Source organism: Mauremys mutica, chromosome 22 (genome assembly GCF_020497125.1).
Source record: "Mauremys mutica isolate MM-2020 ecotype Southern chromosome 22, ASM2049712v1, whole genome shotgun sequence".
NCBI classification, from domain to species: Eukaryota; Metazoa; Chordata; order Testudines; family Geoemydidae; genus Mauremys; species Mauremys mutica.
In genome coordinates this window covers 1,311,244-1,324,269 of record NC_059093.1, presented here as the reverse complement: position 1 = coordinate 1,324,269, position 13,026 = coordinate 1,311,244, and the positions used below count along the sequence as shown (strand labels likewise).

At 49.9% G+C, this 13,026-nt stretch overlaps 1 protein-coding gene across 29 annotated transcripts in view; it reads left to right on the top strand.

Annotated features, from left to right (window-relative positions):
- The window catches only part of PHLDB1 (pleckstrin homology like domain family B member 1), a 111,260-nt gene that overhangs the window by 41,719 nt on the left and 56,515 nt on the right, over nucleotides 1–13,026 (top strand). For all 29 annotated transcript variants that reach the window (XM_044997141.1, XM_044997144.1, XM_044997140.1 and 26 more), the window contains one exon: nucleotides 8,399–8,524. In XM_044997141.1, the coding sequence (XP_044853076.1) occupies nucleotides 8,399–8,524 (126 nt within the window). The remainder of the gene's footprint in view (nucleotides 1–8,398; nucleotides 8,525–13,026) is intronic.

The following is a 13,026-nucleotide window of genomic DNA, read 5'->3' as shown; positions in this document are numbered from 1 at the left end:
AACAGGCCATGAACAAACAGCACATGGGTCAGCCGGGGAGACTATGCCAGGCAATTGGAGCAGGAATGGTCCTGCCTGTGGTCAGGCCAGTGCCCAGAAGAAATTCCACACAGTCTCTGAGCCTTGCCACCCTCCAGGAGAGATTCCAGGCCCCAGCATTGCTCAGCCTGGCAAGGAGAGAGATCAGTTCCTTCCTCCTCTTCCTGTGCCAGGTGGTGAAAGCAAGGGGGTTGCTGGATGATATGAGCAGCAGGTGAAAAAAACCCTTCATTGTGCAGCGTGTGGAGTGCCACCCCAGGGGCAGAGTCAAATACTGCTGGGCCTTGCTGACCCTGACTGATATTGGCCTTTATGGCTGTAGTTGGGGGTCATGCTTCAGAGCATGTGCTGGTTCCTGTAGGGGGTTAGGAAGAATAACCTCCCACCCAAGTGCAGCATTGTCGCAGGTGCTGAAGCCTCCATGTTAGGCTAGGAACTGGAATTGCTGAAAATGGTCTGATCTGGTACAGCACATCCTGAGTCCCCTGGGATCAGCTTACAGATGTGGGAATCTTCTTATCTCAGGAACAGTCAGAAAAGAAAGAGGTGCGGGACAGGAAGGTGCTGCTCTTGTACTAGCGTTTCACAGACCAGAGGTGCATAGCAAGAGCTGGATGCTGCAGTCTGGCATGGTTATGGATTTGCTTGTACAAATTTATGTCTTCTCCTTCCTCACTGTCTGAAAGGGCTGCTTAGAATGAAGGGACAGGGACTAGCTTCTGTAACAGGCTGTGCTGGGCATAGCAACAGTGGCTAATTATAATTGCCATGTGTGTGTCCTGTTCATCTGTTGCCCTTGAAACACTTTACACAGGTGGGTAAATAGCCTGCTCCCTGTCAGCTCTGCCCCGACCCACCAGAGAGAGGCAGTGTGCCCACACTGAGTCCGTGACAACCCCATTCTGCTGAGCCCCAGTCCTGTATCTAATTCACTGCCCCATGCCACCTCCCTGGACAGTCATTGTGTCAGCTATCCTGGTGTCAGTCTAAAACACCCCTGGGCTGAGTATCTAAGTACCATGCTGTCCTTAGGCCCCCTTACAAGAATGATCCATGCTCTTGACGATAAGGTCTCTGCAGCTTTGCTGAGACTGTGCCTTGCCCGTCCTTGGCTGATGGTGCATAATGTAGCAGCTTCTGTGAAAGAAGGCATGTGGATGCCATCAGAGAGGGCCAGCCGGACCCTGCTGAATAGGAAGTGACTCACTAAGTCACCACCCTCACCTTCTCCTCTGCCCACTCAAAACTTGTCATAAAGATATTTAAAGCCATGACCTCTTACGTGGGGCTTGGTCAGGAGGGAGCTAACAGGAACAGCTACAGCCAGCAGAATTATCTGCCTATTCTCTATAACCAGCACTTTCAAACCTAGCATTAGGCACCTGTTGCTGGACTCTGAGGGTCTGAGCATGGCTGTTGCACATGATGTGAGCTGTGGGTGCTCAGCACCTCTGAAATTCAACCACTTATTCAGGTGCCTGATATGGATGTAGGTGCTGGGCTCTAGGCCCCTTGTTTTAAAGATGCTCTGTTTACTTTCGGATTAGGCTCTCCATGGGCTTTTCTAACACTGAGTTTCACAGCCCACTTCCAAGGTGATATTGACCCCATTTTACTGCTGGAGAAACTGAGACAGATCTGAAGTGACTTGCCCTGTGTCACACAATGAATTTGTAGCAGAGCTGGTGCAACCCAGCCTATAGACCTAGGGAGGCCTGAAGTGAGCAATATACCAACCAGCCTCTCTCCCTTTACTATATTATCCACTGCAGTAATTGTCATGTGTTGAGAGATTTGTGTGTATATTGAATTATTAAATTAAATTGTACAGAGATGGTCTGGCGTTTGGCATGGCTGTATCCCCCTGTACCACCTCTCCGCCCCCAGGGGATCTTTAAATACACTGTATCCACCTGCATGTATCTCTGAGTTTCCAGACAGGAATTGTAACTGGAAAAAAGTGGTCAGTGACACCACTGTTGTAGCCCTGCTGCTCACAGAGACCTGTTCATGTCAGAGCAAGGAGAGCAGCGGCTCTAGATTAGAGGGGATGGATTCTGGCAGGGCCGACTTGCTCTGTGGTGGAGTATGCTCTCCCCAGCTTCCCCTCACCTTAGAACTGCAGGTGACAGTTCTAGCCAGAGTGTTCCCGCAGCCTTCAAGGTGACAACGGTCTCCACTCCTCATGAGTGTCAGGGACAGTTGCTAAACACTGCTTGGGACTTGAGCAGATTGTGATTTGCAATCCCCTTTCCAGCAGCCCTGGCCACAGCTCAAAATCCTGTCTGTCAATTAAACTTTACTGCAGTTGTGCAGCAGCACCACTATCATTAAGGTTCTGTCACATCATCTATTTAAAGGTTCTTCTTTCAAAGTACTCTAAAATTGACATGCTTTATCAGATTTCTGTGAAATTTGGTTGTCTCAGGAGGGTGTGGGGTTGGATTAGTGACCCATATTTGGAGTCATTTGAGCCAAGGGTTCCAGAGATATAAGCCCCTCCCTCCCTGCCCCCCCCACAAACCAGCCATATTAAAAAAAACCCTTTTAGGTATGTGGGTTTTGGTTTTGCCCAGCACTAAAGACCAAACTATTGAAGTTATGCAGGTCAACCTGGTTTCAAACTGTAAAGTTTTACCTAAGGTAACGTTTGGCACTCACTAGGACTATGTCTACACCACGCACCTTACAACAGCAGTCGCACCGTTGTAAGGTGCTCTGTGTAGCTGCACTTTATTGCTGGGAGAGAGCTCTCCTAGCAACAAAATAAAACCACCTCCAATGAGGGGCAGTAGCTTCATTGGCAGGAGCTCGGCCCCTGCCGACGAAGCACTGTCCACACAGGTGCTTTTCATCGTTAAAGCTTTGGTTGTTCAGGGAGGTGTTTTTTCAAGCCCCAGAGCAACAAAAATTGCAACAATGAAAGTGCCAGTATAGACATAGCCTACATCTTTGGGGGACTCAAATTGAGAACAGTATTGAAGAAAATGTGCACTTGTTACACTGCCCATGCCCCAGTACAGAAAAATGGCTAGAGGGTTTCCATTCCTGATATTTTATATGCTTTAATCCTGACTTTTTTTTTTCCTTTTTGGCCTTTAATAGTGTGAGGTGGACTCCTGTGGGTAAGAGGAATGGATTGTAAAAGGAGATAAAGAGCTTGTACATTTCAACAACTGTGGGATTGGCAGAGGAAAGCTATGTATTAATGGGGTATATTGAGGCATTGTTGAAAGAGGAAAGAATTAAGGTTGCATGGGCAACCGTAACTGTATATTTCCTGGTTTTTGTAAGTTTGAGATTTACTCAACTCAATGGTCTGGAAGGGGATGATATACAGTAGTTATGAACAATACAGGAATGGAGGTTGTTCATAACTCTGAAATGTTCATAACTCAACAAAACGTTATGGTTGGTCTTTCAAAAGTTTGCAACTGAACATTGACTTAATACAGTTTTGAAACTTTACTATGCAGAAGAAAAATGTTGTTTTTAATCATCTTAGTTTAAATGAAACAAGCATAGAAACACTTTCCTTACATTGTCAAATCTTTTTTTAAACTTCCCTTTATTTTTTTAATAGTTTACGTTTAACAGAGTACAGGACTGTATTTGCTTCTCTTTTTTTCCTCTCTGCTGCTGCCTGAGTCCATATTTCCAGTTCCAAGTGAGGTGTGTGGTTGACTGATCAGTTCATAACTCTGAGGTTCTACTGTACCACCAAGCAACCTTAACTCTGGGTTAATATAGTTTTTCGGCATTGAATATATATTTGCTATAAACATTAATTTAGCTGTATGAGGTCCCTATAACTGTACATGGGGAAGCTGAGCACAAAGCAGTGACTTATCCAGCTCACACTGAATTTGTGGCAAGGCGAGGAATAGAACCTGGGAGCTGCAAACATCCATCTCCTTCTCTTGCTGCTATACAGTGCTCCCTCTGTTAAGGAATGGGAGGAGACTGGGGAAGAGCCTGAGGCCTGATCTACACTACGGGGGGGGGTCGAACTAAGGTACACGACTTCAGCTACGCGAATAGCATAGCTGAAGTCGAACTACCTTAGTTCGAATTTCCTACCTGTCCAGACGCCGTGGGATCGAACTCCGCGGCTCCCCCGTCGACTCCGCCACCGCCGTTCGCGGTGGTGGAGTTCCGGAGTCGACGGGAGCGGGTTCGGAGTTCGAACTATCGCGTCTAGATTAGACGCGATAGTTCGAACTCCGAGAAGTCGAACTCTCCGCGTTGACCCGGCGGGTAAGTATGGACCTACCCTGAGACCGAAAGTAAAGCGGTGTAAGAACAGAAAGCTACCAATAACATGTTAGAAGCCCTACTGCTTTGTAGGGAAAAATTCTCTCCTCTCCCTGATTCTCCTTTGATCGACAACAGGAAGTGTGAGATTGCCTGGGGAAGTGGAGTGAGAGCTCTCAGCAGATACTGGAAGGGAGCAGTTTGTTGATACTGAGGAGTGTTGCTGCTTAGCCCTATATAAATATTACTTACCAAACCTGTAACACCTTACCTGTCCCAAAAAAGTGCCCCAGTGCCTGCACTGATGTATTGGGTCAGGGCTAGTGTTACTGGTTTGCTGGCTGCATGGCTAGCCAAGGGACTCCAGGAGAGGCATACTCCCTTTTTAATAAGGTAGTAATTCACTTTCCACGTGGAAACCCAGTGCTGGGACCTGGTCTTCTCTGGATTGCTGACTCTGAGAGACCGGGAGTGCATTCCATCCAGCCCAGGGGCAGAGTCGCTCTTCGATCCTCCCCCATTTATAGAACTCATCTTGGGCCCTGATTTCAGAGGAGCTGACCTGCAGCTGCCAGTGAGGTCAGTGGGCCCAGATCATTTGAATATCAGGCTCCTAGTCTTCAGTGATGGCCTTTTTACCCTACAGCCTCCATGCACGTGCATCAGCCATAAGTGCCTTCCCCTCTCCTAGGGAATGATAGCAGTCATGTGTGCTGGTGGGAGGCAGGTGGCATGGGTTTGGCATTTGGTGCCGTGTGTATGTGCAGGGCCTTTGTTTATACGCTTGTCTGCACATCCCTCAAGCCACATTCCACACTCATGGCTCATCACCAGCTTTCTCCAGAGAAGTCAGTTGGTTTTGGCCAAAAAAAGATGATTTGCTCATGCAGACAGGAGCTGTCTTGTCTGCAGTGCAGACTGCCAGCTGTGGAATCCCTGCGATGTTGCTGATTTCCAGTAAAAGGTGAATCCTGCACACAATCCTGCTTCCCCCTGGAACCATGCACCCTATCCATACTTGTGTTCCCCCCCCCTTCTTGCGCAAGATGCTGTGTACTCCCTCATTTCCATGATGCTTTGGGGGAAGGAAATGGGGGGAGGAGATATACCATAGATTTCAGCCTCTCTCCTTCGTCCCTGAAGATGCCAGAACAACCTGTCCCTAGGAAGAGCCCTCAGGGCTGGGCCTTACCTTGAAGCCCAGCTGTTCCTGGCTCCATCCGGCCTCTTTCCAACACTTTCTCTCTGTGTCTTGTGCTTTCTGTCATGAGTGGAAGGTGGAAAATAACACACAAGTGAAGAGCAAAGGCCTGGTCTCAGTGTGGAATAGCAGAGGCTGAGGGTATTCTGTTCTAAATAGGTTATTATATCACGCTTATTACTGTAACATCTGAGCACCTTCCGCTAATGCATTAAACAATGTGAATACGTGTCTATCACATATTTGTTCTCTCATCCTCTGCCCAGAGGGAGAAGCATTTGTAAAGGAGCGTCTTGTTTTGGTAGGGTTTTTTGTTTGTTTAAATAAATATACCTGTTGCTATATGTTTATATTAGAGAAGACAAGGTCAAAGAAATGTGCCTTGCTCTTGGAGTGCAATGTGGTGAGATTTGTGATGGTCCTTAGTTCTTGGGGAGTTCATAACACAGTCTTGGACTGCCCTCCGAGGAGGTTCTGTCTCCCTCACAAACAAGCTTTACTCCTATTGTTGAGAATTCCATTGTGCCAAAAGAGCAAGGTAGTTGACAACAATCTTTATCCTAGAGCATTAAACGGTCTTTTAGATAGCCTCGGCCCAGGCCATGGAGCGCTTTGACGACAAGGACTGAGACCTTGAACTTGATTTGATATTTTATGAGACGCCAGTGCAGAGCGTAGAAGACAGGTGTGATGCATTCATGGTAGCCAGTGCTGCTGAGGTAATGTGCTGCAGTGTTTTCTACTAGTTGGAATTTCCGAAGTGCTGAAAGTTTCATGCCCCAGGTATGCCACGTTACTGAAGTACAGCTGAGAGGTGACAAAGGCATGAAGAACTGAGGCCAGGTCAGCTTCTGTCAGGATGGGGTGGAGTCTCCTAGCCAACCAGAGGTGATAGAAAGCATTATTCATGGCCATTGCAATGTGAGAGCTCAGTCAGTGAGGAATCCAAGAGTACTCCTAGACTGGACTGAATTGACAAATTGTGGCTGTGAACCTTCAACCACTGTACTGTGGCTGTAAACTCTGCAAAATACTTTCCTCTGCCCACCAGTATCACCTCTGTTTTGCTTGGGTTCAGATTGAACCAACTGCTCTTCATCCATGAGCTGATCCAAGCACTGGGCGATCTTGTTGGTAGTGGCGTGGTCAAATGTGGTGAAGGATAGATAGAGTTCTGTCATCTGTATATTGCTGGCACTTGAGTGCCTGTGATCTGACCAGTTCACGTTCTTGTTGGATATAAATGTTGAAAAAGATCAGAGAGAGAATTGATCCTTGTGGGACCCCACAAGCAAGGGGTAGTGGCAGAGGTGCAGTTTCTCATCCTTGGATGCAAACTGCGGGAAGAACCCAAACCATTTTAATGCATTACTCTGGACTCCTGACAGTAGTATCTTGTGCTCAGCAATGTTAAACGCTGCAGAGGGGTCCAGGAGGATGAGAATGGATGTTCATCAGTGCCACAAAGCAGTTTCAGTTCCGCGTCCTGTCCTGAATGCAGATTCTGCCAGGTCTAGATTGCTGGCTTCAGTTAGATGAGCTTGCTCAGGAAAGGGAGTTTTGACACTGGGCAATAGTTGGCTAGGACTGATGCAGCCTTGCTGACAGGCCATGTCTAAGCAGCGCTACAGCTGGGCTGCATGTATCCCAACCTGCCTTAGGAAAGGAAAGGAGGATCTGGTGATGCAGGAAGTCTTGGGTATGGTGAGTCAGTGACTGCACCCATGATCGGCGGTCCCAGCACAACAGCCTCCAAGTGATCCCTCAGTCTTATGATATTTGCATCATGTCTCTGCAAACTGGCTCTTATCTCCCTCATTGCCCTTGGACTTGAAGCTCCTTGGGTGGGTGGGTGGGTGGGTGGACACTCCCATCTCAGCCCAGGCATGAGAGAGGAGGGGGTGCTGTAGAGAGCAGTTGTCTGAGTCCGGAGCACAGCGTTCCTTGCACAGGCACTGCTGCGCTCCTCTCTTTAAGACGAACAAGGCTCTTCTTTTTCAAGCTGCCACCTCCTTGCATGACTCCCTCTGCCCATTCTTGGGAGGCACAGATGAGCGCAGCAATAACCAGTAGCAGAATGTCTGATGGGAAGCGAATGGCTCAGTGGGGAGGGTCAGATGTCTAGTTAGCAAGTAGGTTTGAGGGGCTTCCCCCCATCCACCCCCAATAGGTTTGTGCAGGAGCTATTCATTCATAGCCTCATGCCTCCTGGCAGGCTGTGGTCCTGCACCATAAGCTCTTGTTCTAGTGCATCCTCACAGCATGTACTGTCTGCAGTGCCTGCTGAGCAAAGTGACACGCCAGCTTCTGTGAGTTCCACATCAGCCCTGTGACCTGACAACAAATCTCCAATGTGTCTAAAACCCACCAGGTCCCACCCTCAACCCCTCTGTACCTGGCACTTGGGTGCTCCCTGCTTACGCTACACTGCCAGGCCAGCTCTCTGCCACCAGAGGCTCCTCAGGCCTGGCTCTTTCATCAGGAGCAGTGTGTGCAGCGGGATCACTTCATGTGTCCCAGGGTGGAGTTTAACCTCGGCTCTGTGTAAATCCTGCTGAGACTTCCGTAAAGCTCCTTGTGGTCCTTCAGGAAGGGAAGTGTAATGACAATGATTCTGTACCTACCTCAGTGGGGTCCTGCTCCATGACTCGGGATCCTGGTGATACAAAGAATGATTCCATCAACATGTCTGCTGTCTCAGGGAAGCTAGACAGCCAGCTGGTACATTTGGGATAGAGATCCTGCCAGTTCCCATGGTCATGGCCAGAGTTTGCCAACTCTGCTGGGCTGTGTTCAGTGATGAATCCCTTGGGGATGCATTGTGGAAGGAGAGACCCTCAAGGACTGGGGCGGCCATGTTCACTGTATGCTATAACCTGCTCCATCTCACTCTCTTTCCCCAAGGGTGCATGATCTGCCTGGGGCAGTCAACCTTCCTCCGGTTTAATCACCCTGCTGAGGCCAAGTGGATGAAAAGCATGATCCCAGCTGGAGAAAGGAGTCCTGGGGCCCCATATGGACTCACGGCAGGTAGGTGAATCCTCCATGCTCAGGGCCTAGAAGTGAGGACACCCGTGTTCTATTCTTGACTCTGCTGCTGACTCAGGCAAGTCAGTTTCCCCTCTCTGTGCTTGTTTCCCTACCTCTAATGTGGGGATAATAACCCTCCTCCCAGGTGGGAGTTGTGTCAGTGCCTGTGGGCCTGGGATTGCTCTGAGGAAGATACCCTCTGTGAATATTAATGGCAACTGACTGAGGTTTTGTCTACACCATGCAGCTTTTAGCAGTCATGGCTGTGCCACTGCAGCTGTACCGCTACAAGCCACACAGTGTAGCTGCTGTTTGTTGGGAGGAGAAAGCTTCCACGCCCCCACGAGCAGCAGCAGCTTTGTCTGCACTCCTGCTGACAAAGTGCTGTTCACACCGGAGCTTTTCATCAGTGAAACTTCTGTCATTTGGGGGTGGGTGGGGCCCAGGAGGTGTTGTATTAACACCTCTGAGTGACACAAGTTTTGCCCACAAAGTCCCACTGTAGACAAAGCCTCAGAGTGTAATGACCTCAACAGAGCCCAGATATTCAGTAGGGCAAAGGTCAAACCTTGGGCCTTGGAGAGAGGAGTTTGGGGAGGGAGCTCTGCCAGGGCTCAGATCGGCATTTCTGTCCAGTGCTGTGGTCTTTTAGTCTGCAGCTCCCCCTACTCTCTGCCAGGTTGTTGCTGTGCTCTCTGAGCCACTGAGAGTCACCAGTGCTGGGTTTGGTGCTTGTGCAGAGCTGGAGAGTGGCAGCGATGTCAGGCAGGAACGTCTCCCTCTCTCACCAGTGAAGGAAGGGGAGAAGGGGACTCATTTGCTTCTGAAGGGTCAGGTGGAGGCTGCTGCTGGAAGTGGGAGATTGGGCTTGATTGACAGGTCTTCTCCTATAAGCCAGTTCTGCCATCACACCAAATGGAAAAGCCATGGCCCAGTTCTGCAGTCCTTACTCAGGCAGCACTCCTATTTCCTTCAGTGGGGATTTTGCCTTGAGCAAGGGCTGCAGAGCTGGGCCTAAGCCTTTCTACTTGGTATGATGGCAGGAATGGTCTGTAGGATTTGTCCGTCAAACCCAGTCTCCTACTTCCAGCTGTAGCCATGACTGACCTTTATTTAGGCTGAACCAAAGCTGATGCCATTAGGGCTGGCAGCGAGTGATTCTGGGGGAAGCAGGTGATGTCTGATAGCTCAGTAAGTCCATTCCCGGGAGAGCATGCTCCTAAGCATTATGGTTCACCATATGACCCAGCCGGGTTGAGCTACAGGGTGGCCTGCACAACCTAGGATTTGCTGAGCTTTCTACTCCCTGTAGCAGTGTTTGGTTTAACCCTTCATGTGCTGTTACCAGAGCACCTGCACCAGGATACCTGCATGACCCTTCTTGGGGGATGGGCAGTGAGGCGCTCTGCATGATGCAGACTAAATGTTGTCCTCCTTAATGGCCACTTGAGACAGACTTGCTGACTTGGTGCCTACAGTGGGAAGGGTTCAGCGAGAGTCTGTGCTAGTAGCACAGCAATATTGGGAACCAGCCTGGGAGACAGAGAGGGAGCAGAGGGGGGAGTTCACCGAGGCTTTCCAATAATGGAGTCTGGCTGTTGACAGCTAGTCCTTTCCTGCTTGCATTCCTCTGTCTGTACAGTGGGGCTTGTCTCGGGGCAGTCTCTGAGCACACCCCTTTGTGGCATGGCATGCTACTGCACCAACCCACATAGCTTTCAGCACATCCAGTTGCTGCAGTGACTTAGGCTGAGTCACATCAGAGTCCACCCCTTCCTGGGCAGTAAACTCCAAACAAACCCAAACCCAAAACAATCCTCTATCCCCCGTGGGCTCAGCTCCTAGCCCCTCCTGGGCTCTGCTCAGTTCCCATCACTGTTTTATAGAGCCCTGATTCTTGAGGCAGCTCTTCCTGGAGCCTCTAACCCAGGGGTTTCTGTGGGAGCCTCCTTCCGGATTCCCGTCTCCTGGCTTTTTATGAGCACTAGGTGCTCTCTGGTTTAGTCACCTGACCCTTCAGCAGCTACTCCATCTTTGGGGCTGGGACCAGGCCCCATTAAAGGGCACTCACCCAGTGACAAGGCCCATGACCCCGACTCCTTATGAGACTAAACTCCTTACTGTTTGGAAAGCACTTTGAAGAGCTGAGTGCTTGGCAGTCAGGAGGAGGTCAGGCTGGCATCCTGCACCAGCAGTTGATAGCAGAGTGCATCCCTCCCCCCAAGCACCCATCATGGGCAAAGTACATCAATGAGGCACTGAGAAACCCCAGGGGTCCCACTGAGATTACTAGCAGAGCCCTTGCTGACGTTAGTGGGGCCAGGATTTCACCCCAGGATTTCACCCCAGGACTTGGTGTTGGGACGCAATCAGGAGCCTGGTGAGAGTCCCATGGGAAGCTGTCTGGGGCAGGAGGGCATGTTCTATGTAAGGAATGCTGGCCGTGCTTGAGCACTGCTGGCTCTCCCTCCCTCCTCCTTTTTTTGTTTCTCAACATGGTAACCACAGAACCTGACCATGCGGTGTCTCCTTAAGCAATACTGTCTGGGATGCTAACCCCCACTTCTCATGCGGGAGCAGTGCTTATGTGGCTGAGTGCCACCTGCCCCCATTCACTCCACTTTAATACATGAAACACACAGGCAGTTTGGCAGGCGAAGCTGCTGTTTGCTCATTACATAAATGATCGTTATTGAAGATTCTGTTAAAAACTCCATTACACTGAATGCAGATGTCACCCAGCACAGATCTAGGGCCATCTTGAGAAAAGCCCTGAATTAACTGGATCTCTCAGTTTAGACATACCAGTGTCCCCACTCCTGCCAGGGGCCACTGAGGCACTGGACCCTGATAGAGAAGATGTTAGGAGCTTTGTGTTTCCAGCTGGTGAAAAAAATCCCAGGGTTGGGGACTGAAATATTTCTAAAATGATCTCTCTACTTGCTAAGAGATGCCTGCTATTTACATGTATATGAACAACATTTACCCTGGTTTGTGGCCTTTCCGTTCCTGCACCCACTGTTGACTCAGCTCAGCAACTGCACTGCTGTCTGTTAATTATTAATACGTGTCTCCAAAGAGTTTAATTGTAGCAGCTCCTGAGCTGAACCCTTGGCTGAACACAAGACCTGGCTGGCATTTCACACCAGCTCTCCTGGTCACAGGGCAGGTTCCAGAGACCTTCTAGCCCTCAGAACAGCATGAAACACAAGGTCACGAGCCTCATTCGATGTGTCGAAAGGAGGGAACCCTCCTGGAGCTGGGTGGGAGAGCTGCAGGCAGCGCTTATCTGTAAGGGTGAATAAATGCAAGATTCAAAGGCTGTTTCTTCAGCCCAGGGGTTCATTGTTACTTTTCTCCATGGAGTGCAAGTCTCCTTCACCTTCTGTGGCTGTTCTCCTCCTCTGCTGCCACTGACTGTTGATGGAAGACTGGGCTAGATGGGCCTTGCTTTGATCCAGGCCAGTGGCTATGTGCTGTCTCCACGCACCTTCTCAGGCTGTGCAGAGCTTCCATTACCATTCCATACCACCCCTGCAGCTCCTGGCATGGTGTTGTGGCCAGGATGTTGCTGTGCTCTGGCTATTCCTGGCTGCCAAAATGGCCCTTTGGGGCTATAGGCAATCTTCAGACATAGCCCCCAGGAAGAGGAAGCACACAGGTAGGGCAAAGCCTTCTCTGCCCTTCTCCCCTGCTGTCCATGCACAGCCAGGACAGAATTTGGCCCACACTCTTTACCAAAGCTCACAAGAGAGGGGCCTCTTTCCTCTTTGCCCACCCCACCTGTCCTCTGAGACCCACTCCCATCAGGAGAGGCTTGGGTTCTACTCCCTAAGAATGAAGCACTGCAGGGACCTCAGATTCCTCATGCTGTGCAGTCACACACAGCCCCTAAACCCCAGGTGTCAGGGGACCAGAGCTTAATTCAGAATGTCATCTTCCCCTTGCAGACTATTAGCAGCCCCAGTGGAGATAAGCTCTTTCGCTGTTGCATCAAGGTTGTGTTTGTCTGGGACTGTAGAACAGAAGGCGTTCGCTGTTTGCATGGAGGAGTGGGCAACTAGCTGCAGCATCTCAGGCTCTCGCATTGTCTGTGTCAAACTAGCTAGGGCGATGCACAAGGAGAGGAGACAGCCTGTGTCACAAGCCTGGCAGTAATCTGCCTGGGGTAGCTTGATACCCACGAGAGAGAGAGAGTGTGTGTGTGTGACCACGTGCTGCTGTTAACCTGCTAGCATGCGAGGGAAGGGAGCATGTGAAGCCAATTAGTGTGTCAGGGCTTCTGCTTTTCTGGGGGGTGTGCACATACTTTCTAGGCAATTATTTCCTGCATGCCGGTCTTGAGCGCATATCTGGGCTGTCTAATGTACATGGCCCCTAGCGCGCACACCCCAGGAGGGCCAGGAACTATGCCTGGGTGGAAATTAAAGAGCAGGGGCCTTACACTTTACTTGGGCAGTCTCAAGACTTTTCACTATGGCATTTTGGTCTCTGGCATAGAA